The 18,480-nt window shown below is 38.8% G+C and overlaps 1 protein-coding gene across 1 annotated transcript in view; it reads right to left on the reverse strand.

The window, feature by feature from the left end:
- LOC117421527 (phospholipid-transporting ATPase IA) overlaps nt 1-18,480 on the reverse strand; it is a 132,821-nt gene that overhangs the window by 70,014 nt on the left and 44,327 nt on the right. The window contains exons 6-14 of the mRNA XM_034036040.3: nt 17,802-17,842; nt 15,576-15,649; nt 13,324-13,393; nt 12,698-12,825; nt 12,011-12,122; nt 7,706-7,871; nt 3,775-3,902; nt 2,952-3,029; nt 2,257-2,345 (exon numbers count right to left, since the gene is read on the reverse strand). Of these exons, the coding sequence (XP_033891931.1) occupies nt 2,257-2,345; nt 2,952-3,029; nt 3,775-3,902; nt 7,706-7,871; nt 12,011-12,122; nt 12,698-12,825; nt 13,324-13,393; nt 15,576-15,649; nt 17,802-17,842 (886 nt within the window). The remainder of the gene's footprint in view (nt 1-2,256; nt 2,346-2,951; nt 3,030-3,774; nt 3,903-7,705; nt 7,872-12,010; nt 12,123-12,697; nt 12,826-13,323; nt 13,394-15,575; nt 15,650-17,801; nt 17,843-18,480) is intronic.

An 18,480-nucleotide genomic window follows, 5' to 3' on the forward strand; every position in this document is an offset into this window, starting at 1 on the left:
AAATGCAGAAAATCAGACGGTGCAAATACTTTTTTACGGCACTGTATACTGCATATATAAATGTTCCAATTTGGCGGGAGCGATTTGAATTGTAGGGCATGCTCCGGTCAATTTATTTATTTATTTATTTTTTTTTAAGAGTAGTTAACATTTTTTTATGTTATCTTCGCGAGATTCAGGGGGTGGGAGCTGGGGATGCTTAATTAACATCTATCATCATTAACCTCCTATTTAAACCCCAGTCTCACGCTCCTTCTCTGTCTAGTGTTTTGCTTTCTAGTAAACGCTCAGCAAAACGTGCTTAAACATTCTCTCTTCACGCTCTCTTGTCCGATTCAGATGATTTAAAGCAAATTCCTAACTGCTCTGAAGATTTTATTCTTCTCACCCCTCAGCTTCTTTCTTTCTTTCTCTCGCTGCAGTAGCTTCATCTAATCTAATATATACTAATCTAATCTCCAGCCGCACCATTCTAAGTGCTGCTCCATTATTCATCCTCAGCTGCGTCTCCGTTATAAAGATCGGCCCTCCGCCAAACTTTTAAAAACTCTGTTCGACAAAGGCATTAACATTTTAGTTGGCAGCAATCGCCTTGCTTTTTTTGCAGAACCCGTCTTTCTTCTTCACCTGCATGCAACTACAAGCAGATGCCCCTCCCCCGTTCCACACAGCCAGATCTAAAAGGAGAAGGGTACAGCAGCAGTGTCCCCCATCTGGGATTGAACCCACGACCCTTCGGTCAAGAGTCCAGAGCCCTAACCACTACTCCATACTGCTGCCCAATTACTGTACACAGTAATTGCTGGTAGCCATAGCCTACAACACTGGTTTATTAAAACAAGTATGTGCATGCACGCTTTTTAATAGCTAAAGCCTTAAAAGACACATTGCATACTGTAGAAAACTGTAGAGAATTATGAATGTCGACTGAGTTCGAGTAAACCATGCCTGAATCAAAACTTGCAGAGCAGAAATGCAGTGCATTATTGTCATATTTTGCTGTACAGCATAATCACCCCAAGTGCAGCCACTTAGTGTCGTGTAGCAGTATGTATAGTCATTTAGGTTTACTTGTTTGCAGATAGCAAGTTCAGAGAATGTGTCAGTGTAGCTTTACTTTGCCATGGTACAAATACCAATACAATAAATTTGCTTTATAAGTTTTGCGAGAGGTGCCAGATTGCAGGTGGTGTGATGACAAGCAAGTGTGAGAAATAGATGTCCTGTTTAAACATTAGAGCCTGCAGTCTTTTTTTCTTCTCTTTTCCTGGTTTATAAACAAGCCTTTGAAGGATAATTTAAGAAAGCAGTAAATTACAGAATGGATGTCTGATGACACTAATTAAGAGAATAAAAACGACGCAAGTGACACAAGTAGTGAAGAACAGAAAGAAAAGTCATAAACGAAAAAGGGCGACCAGCACACTAAATGAACTAACACACTGGTACTTTATTTACTGGTAGCTTTTTACAGTAACTGAGAAAAATAAAACCATTTTTTTATTTTAAAAAATTGTGTTTTCCTTTCCTCGGTTTACTTTACAATAGCATTTCACTCGTGTTTTAAAACAGGGTGGGTATTTTATGGATTGATCCAGAATTCCCTGATTCTGGATTGTGGTCATAATCCAAAAAGTAATTTCAGTTCCCTGAAGTGACTGTACTTAATCAGATTATTTGATCTGTTAATTAGAATGTATTAACCAGCAGCGTAGCATTTTCACAGTTTTGTTGTATTTTCTTCTCATGTGTTTCTTTTGTTCTGCCTTAGCTGATTTAGTGTCTGGATAGGCCAAATCCTGCCACTCAACACTGTTTAAGTCATGTGAAATATGTCCCTTGATGGTCATGGAAATTTTAATTATAGTTCACGAAAGTCATGAAAAAGTCATGGAAGTTTGCATTCTTTGAAGTGCATAAACCTTGATATACACATAGTATTCATTACTTATTACCACTATTTCTCATTTTATCACTTTTATGGACTGCTCAGGCACCACTGCTAGTACTGTAGCTTCCCTTCCCAGAGACAGCACTGGGAGGTGCCGGTTTACTCAAGTCCCTGGCCATCAGTATGCCTAATGTTACTGTATGTGGCATGATTAGGGCTGACTAGTACAGGATTCTGAAGTAATCTAATGATAAAGGCTATTTATATGATAAAAGAGCATGCTGCAAGACCACATCTGTGTTCAGTGAAAATTATACCCAAGAATTTCAACAATGTCTTTAAATGGGAGAACATGTTCAACTCACCCATAAGCAATTCCCGCTATTGTGCACTTCTTAAAGTGCATCACGTTACAGGTCAAGGTTCCAGTTTTGTCTGAAAATATATATTTCACCTGAAACAACAATGGGATTTATTTTTAGAGGGGCCTAGTCCTAAATAGTGCTTATTTGGATAAAGTTTAACTTCAGCTTACACCTAAAGTGTTCTTGTATAGGACCAGCAAAAAAAAACTATTCAGTTGTTACATTTTACCTTGTTTTTAAAAAGTGGAAGGCAATCAAAAAAAAAAAAAGCATGGGACTTGCTCACTTGCTTTTCCCTTGCTAACTTTTAGCAAGGAAAATGTGTTTTAGGAAAATATTAGTTCATGCATTAAACAGAGCAAACTTAGATTACTTTTAATTTTAATTCAATATTCATAATTTGTCAATAGACATCAAATAAATATGGCTCCTCATTCACTTTGTTTAATGCATGTATTTAAATATGCCTGCACAGGTTTTACCCAGCTGAGAGTTAATTGAGTCTGACCATAAGTGACTCAATGGCACTCATAAAAACTGCCTTAATATTATAATGGTCGGTCAAGGGCATTTTCTGGGAATGAAAAGGGCCTGTGCATTCTGTCTGAGTTTTTATCTATAAAATGTTGTAACATTTAGTGAAGATAAAGATACTGGGCAAAGCTAATAGTATAACAAAACAAATATTGAAGTACCTGTCCAAGCTCTTCATTGAGGTTGGAGGTGCGTGCCATTGCAGGAGTATTTGTCACCTCATAATGCATATCAACATCCTGGAGAAAAAATGAAAAAAAAAATTGTTTGCAGAACATGGTATTATTTAGTGTACGTACTGTAGGTTTTCTCAATTAAAAGATGGTGTGACCAGTGTAGTGAATTTCTTTACGCTTAAACCTTGGTCTGGCTGCTCTCAGTGCAGCAAGCTGCTTAAATTTGACCTCAATTTCTCATTGAGCTTAGATACAGAGCAGGACATTTACAAATGACTTTTGACATCTTTTCAATAAAACAGCACAAAATCCCATTACTGCACTTGCCTTGTATAACTATCTGCAAAATCTGTAATCACCCTGAAAGTCAGTGGTCTCATACACAATTACTTAATAAAGCAGTTAAAACAGCTAAGGGGGGAAAAGATCATATTTATGTGTAAACAATAAAAATAAAGCATTATCGAGACAAGTAGTACACACGGTCTGCATACGGTAGTCATGTATAAAAAGAAACATCTTAACCCTATACATTTTATAGGAACAATAGGTAATATTGATTCAGTTATAAAGTGCGGTACAGTGCATAGTAGTGAATGTGAACATGGAGGCAACATTATTGGGAAAACAATATTAACTACCTAATTTGAAACTACTGAACTAGAACAGATGTCTCCAGAGGCAAAAAGCATGAGAAGATATCAGTGTTTTAAGCATGGTGTGGAGTTGTTATGCCTTCAGAAAACCTGCCTTGTTATCAAATCAAGAGAACAAATGTTTTTGCTCATAAAGTGAACTTCCCACTCACCCAATTTATAAAGAATGCTTGGATAAATTTAATGACTTCTAGTGTAACCAACAGGCTGATAGGGATGAGATTATTGAAGAGAATGATAAAGGTCAGGAAATTCAATCCAAAATTGGCAGCACCACCATCTGTGAATAAAAGAAATAAATATAAGCAAATCAGTCAAAAAAAAAAAAAAAACCCTCTCTCTCCACTATACTTTTAACCTGTGATGTTGCTTTTATTACACAATTTAAATGCATCAGATGTACTGTGCACTGCAATATAATTTCCACAAGCGGTGTGAAAGCTCCACATAACAAAAGAGGCCAGAGCTCCTGATTTATTCCAACAACTGTACCATAAAACAAAAATAAAAGCTACTGCGGCAGAAACAACCGCAACAGAAAATTGTTTTTATAAATACATCAGTACAATTTGTTTAAATTATCAAAATAGACTATAAACTTTTACGGTATATATATATATATATATATATATATATATATATATATATATATATATATATATATATATACCGTAAAACTTCAAGTAATTGCCGGTCTCTAATAAGCGCCGGGGCTGCTGGGAAATATGGTAAATAGCCGTCGGGTCTCTTTTAAACGCCGGGTTATGAATAATAATACACACACATGGCATTGTTTTTCAACAGAGACGAAGAGACCCTGAGGCTCAGGATGAATGATAAGAAAACTGATTTTAATTTATTTTAAGGTACACGTAATGCATACATTTATTTTTAAGACGTTATTAATTTTAAAACCAGTTGTGAAACTTTTTTGAGAGTGCTGAGAGTAAGTAAAATACAAACCTGTTTTCTGATATTAACAGGGTTGCCTTTTAGTGTATTTGTTGTTGTTTTTTTGTATTAACAGTATTGCGTGCATTTGAGTCTTGCAATGAATATTCATTTTTCTCCTTTTCCAGCTCCTTATTTATCAATGTACATGTTATAAAAACAAATTAGTCACTTTTGCTTTGATTTTGTGATAGAACTGCTACTTATATTAATTTTATTGTTAATGTTTAAACAATTTGAAGCATTTTTGAGTGTGTTGTGGGCCAACAGTATGAACTTATTTTTCGTATTAACACAGTATTTCATGCGGTTGTTTTGCAATGAAGATTTGTTGCTGATTAATTTTTCATCAATTGTCCATGCTTACCAATGTACATGTTTTGAGGGTGAACAATAAATATAATATATGTGGTAATAAAGATGATACTTATTGCTTATTGCTAATTTTCAAACCATGTTTTTTTTTTTTAATTGTGCTGCAAGCCTACCTTAATACACGCTTGTGTTCTGACATTTACAGGGCTGTCTAGTGGATTTTGCTGTTTTTATTATTATTATAATACAAACTGTTATTACCCACTGACACAACCTTTAATGACGTTGCTGGAATGTTGTAATTTACTTATGTCGTTTCTACAAGACATGATTGCATCTTAAGTATTTGTAGATGTTAGTGATCTTACATAATAAATGCTGAGTCTCAAATAGTCGCCAGTCTCCAATAGGCCCCGGGGCTACTGTCAAATATTGTAAATAAACGCTGGGGTGGAGACTACTATATATAGTAGTCTCTGCATATAGGAACACCTCCTAAGAGAACACTTTGCCTAAGAGAACACCCTTGTGGTGAAACAGATTTTTCCCATTGTAAATGCTCCGCCTAAGGGAACAGCAACTTCACTTAAAAGAACACCTTTTTGGCACTGCTAGCAATTCGTTCACAACTGATACAGCACTGTTTTGTAACCTGATAACTCATTATCATCAAACTTCAATTCAAATGGTTTATTCAATCTTTGTCATTGCGAGAGTGTCCTGAGGCACACTGATTGGTCTGTTCAATCTTTCCAGAACTGCTGTCATATCATTGCCTTGTTTTGAATTCTGAGTTCCACGAGTGCACCTCATCGCTACAAATGGCATGTAAACAAACAGAGAAGCGCAACACTTTCTCTTACTACAAAAAATTGGAAATTGTTCGAGCTCCTGAAAAAAAACCTGAATCTTACTTATTCTATTAATTTCATGTTGACACACATGCGTCATGACAAGTAATAAATATTTATTTATTTATTGATTCATATTGTGTCTGGTGGTCAACTCTGTCTTAAAGAACACTTTGGCTAAGAGAACACTTTGCTTGCTTACCGAGGATAAACAGCTAGGGCGGATATGTAACGGGTGTATACGCGACAGATTACTGTGTATATATATATATATATATATATATATATATATATATATATATATATATATAGGGCTTATATATATATATATATATATATATATATATATATATATATATATATATATATATATATATATATATATATAGGGCAAATATGTTGGTTTGTGGTTACAGCACGGCCTGTATCCTCAGTGAAAGGAAAATGTAGTCTTGTTATATTGCATCAAAACTATATTTCCCAGAAAGCTGTTAGGTAGCATGGCCGAGCATGATTTTTCCAGGTGGTTAATTTTAAACACCTGATAACAATTGAAATAGGTATTTAAGTAGTGATGCATTTATCAGGGTTGGTGTTAAGGCTGAGACCTGAACAAAGACCAGATGTAAAAAGGTATGTAACACTTAAAGAATGAGTGTTTGGTTACCAGTAAACGGCGTAGCTGGCCAATAGTAGTTAAGAACTGGCGAGATTGGAGTTAGGTTTTTGTTTGTTTATTTTATTTTTTGTCTTGTATACAATAAACATACAGGTACCAACCTGTTTAAATACAACCAACTTGTGAGCGAATTATATATATATATATAATTATACACATATAATTATTTATTTTTAGGGCAACGGGTAGTAAACTAATAAATCCACCTGCAATTACAATAAGCTCATTGTTTATAAGGTTGCCAATGGCTCTCTGTTGTTATGGGACTATACTCTACTGGCAGCTATTCTAAAGGGTTAAGTGTGGTGATCCTCAAATGACACAGTGGTAAGAATGTATGCAAAAACCCTTTTGTATTTTATTATGCAAAGGTGTCCCTCTGCTGTAAGGGCTGCCACATAAATCACCTTATATAATGCTACTAGATGGATAGGGATTGAACATGGGATTGATAATGAAAATAACTTGTACAGCACTCGTGATGCAAGGGTGGATTCAATCAAAACAAAATAAAATAAAAAAATAACTCCTTTATAGGGTGGTGCATTCAAAACTTCCAAACATAGGAGGGTACGCCCTCCCCCCAACACATACTTTCAATAAGAAACTCTTGTCTTAATATTCAATAAGCTCCTAATTAAAAACATGACTATTTGGATGATTTGATTAAATGTCACCATAGAACAGAGAAATAACAGTAGTCATGAGCTGGTGACTGAATGACTGAATCCAGCCTCAACGACGGTGTCTAAACTACTGCTAGTGGAAAACCTATCATTGGTCCAAGTATGTGATCCACCCCTTTTCTCCTTAGAAACTCGTGCTTAACAGCAAGCCACTGAAGGTTGCTTTGCAGAGCTGTAGTTAGTGGTTAGATGGCCAAGTCTTTAAAATGGGTGGCTACCTGGAGCTGTCAAAAAAGAATCATAGAACAGTTAAAATAAATAACTATCCGGTAATGTAAAAATGTATCTTTATTTTATAACTGCACTCTGTTTGCACAAAAAACATCAGCAATTCAAAACATCCTCATTACCAAAATAAATTAAAAACATTTAAGGCAGTTTGCTACAGTATATGACATCAATGGAAATGTCTTTTGTTTTTCATTTTCAATACTATAAAAATAACCATGCTTGTTTTTTGTTGCTTTTTTTTCAATTACTGTCTATGGAAAAAATTTTGAGATTGAAGTAATTATGTATGTTGGATAATGTGTGAAAAGGAAATGCGTTAACAACAGTAGCAAAGCGCCTTAAATATGTATAGCTAATAGCTTGTTCTTACAGTTTAAATCCATGTACCAAGCTCCATCGCCATGCTTCCCTTTCCATATAGTTTGGCCAATTGCACAGACCAGGGAGATGGCGAGCAGACAACCAAACAAAATAAGAATCTGAATGTTTGTGATTCTTTCCACATTTGATAGCTTTAGGGGTGGTCTTGTAGAATTCTGAGGGGAAAAAAGACAACATTAATAAAAGTAGATAAACTTAGATAATACAGTTTATCAGAGTGTATCTAATTTATTTACACACACTTGATCAACTATCAAATCAGAACCTGAAACAAGCGACATTGTTTCCCAGGCACAATAAATGTATCTTTTGCTTAATTCCGTTACAGTATACAAGGAAAAATTCAGCAATGTACACTACAAATACCTTGTTTCCATGGACAGCCAACTCGAGTGGGCTCGAATTGGTCTGAATTCTCCCAGAACTCGAGCTGATGGACAACTCGAGTTGGTGAAAATGGAGGCATTTCCATGCTTTTCCGAGTTACCCGAGTTATCACATGAGTTGAGCAGCAGATACTTGCGAGTTAAAGGTCAAGACGTGCATTTGCTGCAGACGGCATTACAGTCAAACTGTCAATGATTTAAACAATAAATCCATCTAAATATTATTTTGCACTTGTTTCACGCAGTACATATACCTCTGGCAGACTGGTATGCAGAACAGGGAAAGAAGCGCTGGACAATGGAAATAATGTGTGTGACCGCGCTAAGTGAAAAATGGCAATTCAAAAAGCGTCAAAATCCCCCAAGGTAGCAAATCCGCCAAACTTAATACCAGGGAAAATGTCCTGTTATATGGTATGTTCCCACCCTCTACAACATTTTTGACTGATATTTAGTGATGTCATTTCCTCCCAGCCAGAATTCAGACTTTAGAATGCAGGCTGGGCCAAGAAGTGAAACTGGACCAAAGAATTGGGAGCCAACGCGAGTAATTTAAAAACATGGAAACGGACATGTGGGGTGGGGGGGGGGGCAACTCGAGCACGTTCCCGAGTTCTGTGGTTCACGGAAACGTGGTAGTCTTTTACGGGGATACAATGCTATACTATCAAGGGAGGCTGACGGTACACTCTATAGCCCCTTTCACACTGGCATGCTCTACCCGGGTCGGAACCTACCAATGTCAGGACCCGATGTCATGCGGGTCAGCTACGCGATTTCACACAGCTTTTTCTAAAGCAGGGTTGACCTGGGTGACAGACGCAAGTAAGCAATGCGTGCAGCAATGCCCCGGAAGCAGCTTGTTACAGACGCTTCCATCCAAGCTTCTCTGGATTGAACCATCTGCCCAAATGCTGATTAAAGCGAATGTTTCTTCATCCCTGCTGCAATCTGGCTCATAGTGTGCCTCAAGCAACAAAAATATGGCTAAACAGCATAAACAAAAATGTTCCTTGAGAACGTGAAACCTTCACGCAGGCGTGGCTGTTTGTTATTTCGTCGGCCGTCATGCATTTTGTCTTGCTCAAATCCGGGTCAAAGCGTCTCGACCCACATCCTGAGGTGGGTTGCTGGGACCCGGGTACGACCCAGGTACATGGATTCACACTACGTGGGATAGTGACCTGGGTAGCCAGAACCCGGGTCCGAACCTGTGTAGAAGTGCCTGGGTAGAAGGGGCTTATGTATCCTTGTCACAAAGACGGCCGGAGTGGGTGGAGTCAGACGCGTGGCATGCATCCTTGGGCGAAGCGAGGCAGGCATCCTTGGGCGAAGCGAGGCAGGCATCCTTGGGCGAAGTGAGGCAGGGAGTCAGGACAAGCTGGGATGCGGGTGTTGGCCCTCTTCTCGGTCTCTGCGGCTGGGCGGTTCTTCCCCGTGCTGGACCGCCAGCATCTAGTCCTGGTCCTTCTGGTGAAGGGAGAGGCAGCTCCTGCTCCTCTCCCCCTGATGGTGATGGAGGCAGAGGCAGCTCCTGCTGCTCTGCTCCTGGTGGTGGAGGTGGCGGAGGTAGAGGCAGCTCCTGCTGCTCTGCTCCTGCCGGTGAAGGTGGCGGAGGCAGAGGCAGCTCCAGGTGCTCTGCTCCTGCCGGTGAAGGTGGGAGCAGCGTGTAGTCTCCTGGCGACGAAGGTGGGAGCAGCGTGTAGTCTCCTGGCGATGGAGGTGGGAGCAGTGTATAGTCTCCTGGCGACGGAGGTGGGAGCAGCGTGTAGTCTCCCCCTTTTGCAGGGGACTGGTGCTGCTCTGCCTCTCTTGCAGGGGTCTGGTGCGGCTCTGCCTCTCTTGCAGGGGACTGGTGCGGCTCTGTCTTTCTTGCAGGGGACTGGTGCGGCTCTGCCTCTGAAGGGGAAACCAGCAGGCATTCTTCCTCTGCTGGTGGAGATGGGGACAGCAGGCATTCTCCCTCTGCTGGCAGCTTGGGTCCTAGGGCTGTGGAAGCCCCGACTTCCCTCTCTTTGGGCTGTGGACACACCGACTCCTCCCTTTTGGGCTGTGGACGCACCGACTCCTCTCTTTTGGGCTGTGGACGCACCGACTCCCCCCTCTTGGGCTGTGGACGTTCGGGCTCCTCCCACTCAGGCGTAGGACGTTCGGGCTCCTCCCACTTGGGCTGTGGACACTCAGGCTCCTCCCGCTTGGGCTGTGGACGCTCTGGCTCCTCCCGCTTGGGCTGTGGACGCTCAGGCTCCTCCCGCTTGGGCTGTGGACGCTCTGGCTCCTCCTGCTTGGGCTGTGGACGCTCTGGCTCCTCCCGCTTGGGCTGTAGACGCTCTGGCTCCTCCCGCTTGGACTCTGGACGCTCTGGCTCCTCCCACTCAGGTACTGGAGAGGGCAGCGACTGCTCCTCTCCCTTCTGCTCACTGGAAGGCAACCCTCCAATGTCTGCAGCTAGGTACCCCAGCACCACCATGGCAACGTCACAAACTGATGTTGGGTTGTGCTGTTGCTCCCAGTCCTCCCATCGTTCCCCATCTCGCATCCGCAGCGTCTTAATAACCCAGGGGAGGTCACTGGCGAAGTTCCCCTCGGGGTGCACCAGCCAGTCCCATATTTCCCGGGACGGTGGGGAACCCGGTGGCAGTGGGGGGTAGAGGGGTGGCTACTGATGCTTGGGGTGACAGCTGCTCCTTTCCCTGAGCCCGCGTAGATGGGCACCCTGCCCCGTTGTGGCTGTCCTCCTCCCAGCCCGGCATGCAGGATGAGTGCAGCAGCTGTTGTTGTTGCTGCTGCTGCTTCCGCTGCTTCCTGCAGCTCTTTCTCCCCATCCTCGCTTTACTATTTATTTATTTTTTTTTTTGTAATCCAACACACTTTTTTTTTTCTTTTTTTTTTTTTTTTTTCCCCACACACAAATACCTCTCCGGGTCTGACGCTTGGAGGCGTTGTTGTCCCCCGTGTCACAAAGATGGCCGGAGTGGGTGGCGTCAGACCAGAAGCAGGAAATAAAACGACAGAGAGGTGTGGTTTGGTGGAGCTGAGCGAATGGTTTCGCTCAGCATTTAATAAACAGAACAGAAAATAAAAAGGTTGTACAAACAAACACAAACACAGGACACGGCACACGTCGCCAAAACAAAAAGACAAACAAAACAGACTAGACAGACAAACACGATGAGCAGGTACTTTAACTATTCTTTTTAACTTTAACTCCGTCTCCAATCCCGTTCTTCACTCACCGAACACCCAAACCCCAGTGAGTGAAAACGTGCTGCTTTTATGCAGTTGTACCGAGACTCGATTGCTAGTCAATCATTCAATTGGAATCTCGGTACAACTGCACGTGAATTAATTAAGTGTACTCCCGTGACCACACATTACATTTTAACCAGCACGTGAAGTGATTTGTGCCATCATCGTGCCTAAATACAAATCTACATTTTTAAATACACGTGAAACACAGACCCGTTTATATCCCGTGTACCAATGACTATGCACCAACATTTACACACAACACGTAACATATAAACATAAACTACGCACAAGGGCGTGGCCACATTGCCACAATCCTCTATTAGTTCTATTATAATTCAGCTCAGTGACAAGAAGTTGAATCCCAATGAAAGTGAACAGCAGAGGGATTTTACTTCTCATATAATGATACAAATATTTTATGAATGATGCCCATTTAAACTCTTGGTCTTGTTAAGAACATACAAAAGAAAACGTAGTTTCAAAAGACAATTTTAGCCTATAATGGTATTCTGGCTTGGCAGTGGCACTGTGAAAACCACCTTCCACTTTTTAGAGCAATTTCTTTGTAAAAGGAAATGTTAATGACATTCATGCACTGGTCCAATGCACTCAGAAGCTGTAGCATATCATTTAGTTCCAGTAAAGACATGCTGTACCTGCATCAGTTTCGTATCATGACCTGTGTAGACAACTATTCCATGAATCCACTGGGTATTTCTCAGCTGAGCGCCTCTTAACAGAATCTGATCTGGACCCAGGGGAACAGTGCTGGAATAAAACAAATGGAAAATCAAGGCTCTGTGACAATCTTGATAAAACATCACTGTATGGATATTTCAGCTTGTGAAAAAAAAATAAAAAAAAACCTTAACAGGCTTCTTAATATTTTTCTCTTGCTTCAATTTTACTGCTTTCAATTTGGTTTATTTTACACTACATTCTTATTTTTAAATGTACAGTGCTCTGTGGTGATGCAAACAAAAAAATAAGAACAAATATGCAATAACATGTTTCCTAGAGTATACCTGGAACCGAGTCACATAGAGTGGGAAAAAATATACTTTAACTGGAGTCTGGACAAAACATGTGCAGTCTGAAGCATTTATCATTCATGACTGGGAAATGGAAATCAGATGATTAACTGGATATTTTATTTCCAGCCCAATGGAATGCTTTTTTCAGATGGTCTGGGTATCAAACAGTTAAACTTTAGAGCAACACTCAATTGCTAGCAGAAACTAGCATTTTCAAAACATTTCAAATTAGCTAAGGCAGAAGAAGAACCACCACTGTAAATAGGCTATCCACATATGAGTGGTTCACTTGTAGAACGTGGTGCATACCTGCGACCGTCGATTCTTATGTTGCCCACAAAATCATATAGATGCCGATTGGGGCTTTCACATTCCATGCGGCCAGAAAGTCTCATTAAACTGTCAAGATCTCTTATTTCTGAAGTTATCTGCAAGCCCTGAAAGAACACATTAGAAATAATGGGGTATATACATATATACACAACATTTTAACTTTAATAACCCTATAAAGTATTCTTGTTGAAGTTGATGTCATTTTTTAAATAACTTATTACATACTTATTAACTGGTTGCTATATAACCTTACTGTTTGTTTTTCCAAGTACTGTAATGTACATCCAAAATTAAATATAACTTAACACACATGGCCTTTTACAGATAGACACTTTAACATTAAAACTGACACTATACAATCTAGACATCTACACTACGTTTTGAAAAGGTGCTAGCAAAAAGATTAGAACCCTCTTGTCTGCACAAATTAAAACTATAGCACATTTCTGGGTATGTAATTTAAAACTATTAAGTGGACTGTAGGTGCTTGCAATGAAAAACAGACACAGACACTTATTCAGATCACTTAAAAAGTTTAATAAACGTTCAAAATTTTAAATGATTCATAATAGCTGATGCAAGACATCACACAACAAACATACCTGTCTGATCTTAAGGTTGGTTTCTCCATCTAGGTTTGATGTTTCAATGTAGCACATAGCCTGGGGCTCACTGTTTAAAACAAAGTGACATGAATTCAGAAGGAGAATGTACCTGTCTATATTGATCCCAAACAACTGCAGTAATGCAGCTGTGCAGGAAAAAAATGTATTACATTTATTTTTTGTCAGCTTTAACTTCATAGTATCTTATCACAACGTCAAACTTGTGTAAGTATGGCATGAAGGTAAAAACAACGTACTGTATTCCTCTTACTCAGGTTTATCATTATTAAATCAGCCAGCTACTTGTTTTGCATGCCCAATTTTAAATATGGTAAAATATACTGTAACATAACCACATTATTTTAGTGCCAAAAATGTTCAAATTCGATGTGCAAAAAAATGCATTTTATAGTATATGCATTATTCTTCATTAAAATGGAAGACAACTTAACAAAAATTTGATGAAAGACACACAAAAAACATTTAAGGACAATTAAACGTGAAATATTTCATGACGTTCTTAATTGCCGAAGCTACACTCAGTCCACAACTCTAAAGTCTAAAGTCAGTGTTTAAAACTTTATGAATGGGCTCTCGAGGGGCGCATCCAGTAAAGGCGCTCCGCGCGGAGTGCAGGATGTGCCCTATAGCCTGGAGATCGCAGGTTCGAATCCAGGCTATGTCACAGCCGACCGTGACCGGGAGTTCCTAGGGGGCAGCGCACAATTGGCTGAGCGCTGCCTGGGTAGGGAGGGCTTAGGTCGGCAGGGGAATCCACGGCTCACCGCGCATCAGCGACCCCTGTGGCCGATAGGGCGCCTGTGGTTCTGCAGTGGAGCCGCCAGATCTGTGTTGTCCTCCGGCACTATAGGTCTGGTGGCATTGCTGTGGATCTGCAGTGCGAAAAATGACGGCTTGGCAGGAGCACGTTTCGGAGGACGCGTGTTCCAGGCGCCGTTTCCCGAGTCGGCGGGGGGGTTGCGAGCTGTGAGCCGAGGATACAGATAATAATTGGGTATACTAAAATTGGGGAGAAAACCTGGGTAAAAAAATTGGCGACGACTAAAAAAAAAAAAAAAAAATTAAAACTTTATGAATAGTACTGATTTTTTTATTCATTATTATTTATAGGATCCAAAAGTCTTTCTTGATTTGTATTCATATTATACGTTATTTTGTAATGTGAATTCTCAGAGAAAAAAAGACAATATCTGAGAGTCTAAAGTAAATTGTAAAAGTAACTATTCAGCACACACTAAAATCAAGAAATAAAATCATATTTAGTTGTCCTATAAAAACAATTATTCTTATTAACAGCAATGAATTTGACACACGCGCATTTCATATTAATAGTTAGACACTCAAACATAATGGGGTGATGGTGCTGAATTTATGTTTTACTTTCTCCAACAAAACAAAAATGCACACAGGGAAGGAAGTTTTGCACAAATACCCTTGCGGGTAATAACATCCATTATTGAATTAGGTGGAATTTCCAGCCCCCCACAACTAACAACAAATCTACAGTGAGAAGAGAGCACGGTTAAAAAGGTAGATGGTAAATAGCGGAAGAGTACAACATCATCACATCATCAACAGAACAGCAATGCGCCGGCACCACCTCAACCAAACGGCGTCAGAGTGCAATTGTGCAAGCTCTGTGATTAGTAAAGGTAAAACCAGCAGGAGCGCAGATGCAGAACGGGTGGGAAGAACAGGAGCTTTCACAACAACATGCATGTGTCACATCAGAGTAAGTGTGACAACAGCAGCTTTACCACATGCACACATACAATATAGAACAGTGGGTCCTCGACGAAACTGTGTCAAACCCACTAAGTGTATCACGTAGAAAGAATGAGCGTATTCTTCATTTGGAAAGTAAGCCAGTTACAGCCAAGCGGTTTAATTTAACAGCTGACCTCTGAATTATTATTATTTTTTAAAAATAAATTATCCATGTTCCAGGTTAATAATTTAGTTCTCAATTTTGTAACATTGCCTTTTTAGCGTCTCTTGTGTTTCAATTACTTCAAAGCTTTACAATTGCATTCAAATGTAAGATTTAACAGCTGCCCCTTTATGTATTGGTAAAAACGTGATATGTCTTAGATTTTTTAGGGTTCAAGGGTGTCCCGGTATACAAGCAACCGATCTCAATATGCTGCTTGAAACATCCTTCGTTTTTCTAGGATAGTACTTGAGGACCCACCGGTGTAATGTGCCCTAGACGACCACTTATGTCTGACCTTGATGAAAGAAGGACGAGATCTGCTGGGAGATGATCCCCATTGGTTGCTTTGACTATCTCCCCCACTGCCACCTATGTTACATCCCAGTACGTAAAGGAAAGGATCAGAACATAATATAAGGTGAGTTTCAAACAAATACATAGTATGGAAGAAGGTCAAGGGGAAAAAAATGTAGACTTGATTACATAGTTCAGCAACAGATATTGTCAACAGAAACTATTCGCTAGTTTTTTTTTTGTTTGTTTTTTCTTTCAAAAGCCATTTCAAATCAGGGCATGCAAGCTTTACAACCTACAAACCTAATGATTATAAAGCAAAGTTTTTTTTCTAAAGCACACATCTGTTTATTTAAAGAAGATTAAAAGACAAGCATTAACATTACGTGCACAGTGTGGAAGAAAATAGGTTACTTCAAATGTTGGATTAGTGTGTAAAAACTTTTTTATTTTGTTGAGGGGCAGGAAGGGTCAAGCTTCAAATTAGTGAAACTGAAATGTCAGTCCAATAAGGTTGCTTTGTTCAACTTAAACTCAATTAGCATTACTTAAGTATGAGTTACATTAAACAATAGAGTCATCAACTTCACTCTACAGTACAATGCCTGATTATATATATATATACTGTATATATATATATATATATATATATATATATATATATATATATATATATATATATATATATATATATATACTGTATATATCAACATATTATAAAATAGTGCACCATCAGTTAAACTGCATACAGAAAATGTTGGCTGACCTGATTCTAAAATGGAATTTGAAGACAAATAAAAAAAATAAATAGAGGTTCTACTGTCAATCAATATTAAAATCAAATAATAAACTCTCTCTCTCTCTCTCTCTCTCTCTCTCTCAAGGCAGCGATAATGCTGAACACGCAAAAATAATTAGGGTTATCAAAAAATGTATTGTAGTCCTCCCCACCCACATTATTCCACTTTTTGGGGATTGGTTGGAAAATGATTTTGAACATTCAATTTGTATCGATATTCTGTATTCTTAAATTGTTTATATCTAAAAATGCATATTATATTGTGCGCTTCAAGACATGTTCTTGGTTTTGAAAAAGTAACATACACACTGTAGTTTTTTTTTCCCTATTGGGCAATCATTTCCTTATCACTGTAAGAAAGGGTAGTGTAGGGGCAGAGAAAGCATCCTCTACACTGTAATAATGTCCTTCTCTACCTTGATGACAGAAGTATTGTATCAGCAGGCATGTACTCTTTGCCATTTACTCTAACTATATCTCCAACATCTACCTACAAGAAACAAACTAATTATTGGTTAACATGATCTTCGGTACAAACATAAAAAACCCTAATATTTACATTGATGCTTGTAACTGCAGTATTGAAAGAGAGGGTGTGCGTTGAACATCCCTTGGTATTCAATTGTGGGGCCCCGAAACTATGTGGTGAAGTACAGTACTTCCCAAACACAAATAACCTTAGAATTATACAGTTAAATCACACACTTAACTTATTGGCAGACATGGACATATTTACAACCATATGTCTGCCACTGAATAATACTAGTATCAACAGGCTGCATACTAAAGCCATTTTGATTGGAGTTCTGTACTTTATCTATGTTAGTGATTGGGTGGGGTGGGCACAACTATTAAATAGGCTCTACGCATGGACTAGATATCCCTTTTCATAAAAAAAATAAAATAATAATAATTAAAACAAATGTATAACAGTATCCATAAAAAATGACCAATGTCTGTTCCGTAATTAATTATGTCATCTACATTGTAGATCCCTGCCGTGAAGAACACACATTTGTTCCGACTACTAATTACATGTACTACACTCTTGACAAACTGATTAATTCAGCACCTAATTATAAATATATCTGGTTTCTTTTGTAAACAAGATACTGTGGTAGAAGAGTGCTTGAATAAATTACAGCCGTACTGTATGTACAATGATTAAATTTTCCTCTCAAGAGACAAAAAGGTGGCAAAATATTTTGGACCATAATACTGTTTCTTTCATGTACCTTTATTAAAAATCTAGAGCAGGATTTGCATCCCTCACACCCAGGCACAAATTCAATAGACAGGGCAGAGTTAATTGATTTAAATAATATAGAAATGTAAGTCTTGCTAATGCAAAGCTGCATTATTTATAACAGCATCAATCATAATTGTACCCCAGCTACTTTGACTGTAACATTAAAGTAAGCTACATACCTTTTCCCAAAAGACGATCTCCCAAGCACCATTTCTTAACACTTAAAAAATAAAAAGAAACACAGAAGCAAAGAATTTCCATACTGCATGTTTGTCACTTTTAAACACAGCAATAGTACAGTAAAATAAAATATTCCACTATAGTCTTATATTTTGTAGGTTTATATAGAAAATGGCTGTAATAAACTGTTCCACTACAGTTGCTGACAGTGGTTGGATGCCTCAGTACTGGCACGAGGAGCTTTTGTAAGGAAAGGTAAAAGTAGTAATAAAAATCTGGTTAATATGTGAAACTCCTACCATACCCAAATGTATTTCTTCCATACCATTTTTCCTAAAGTATGTTCACTTAGGGCTCTATTAACAAAGCTTTAACTCTGTTATTTACATTGTTCTAGTGGATTCAATAAAATTGTGAAAGCAATAAACCTCCAGAAGAAGAAAGAGTACAATATCAGTTTCAGGATATGAATCTTTATTTAACCCACATATCTTTTGAATAAATCTTGAGTTTAAGCTTTGTGTATAGAGCACAGTATGACCACAGGACACTGATAAAGACATGCTTTAAATCTTCTGTCGTTTTCTTTTTATTAACAATGGGGCAATTTCCATGGAAAAAGACAAATAAGTCTCACCTTTTTCTCACTCTATTTTGTTAGTATTTTCATGTTGTGTG

The sequence above is a fragment of the Acipenser ruthenus genome, chromosome 1, assembly GCF_902713425.1.
Source record: "Acipenser ruthenus chromosome 1, fAciRut3.2 maternal haplotype, whole genome shotgun sequence".
NCBI classification, from domain to species: Eukaryota; Metazoa; Chordata; class Actinopteri; order Acipenseriformes; family Acipenseridae; genus Acipenser; species Acipenser ruthenus.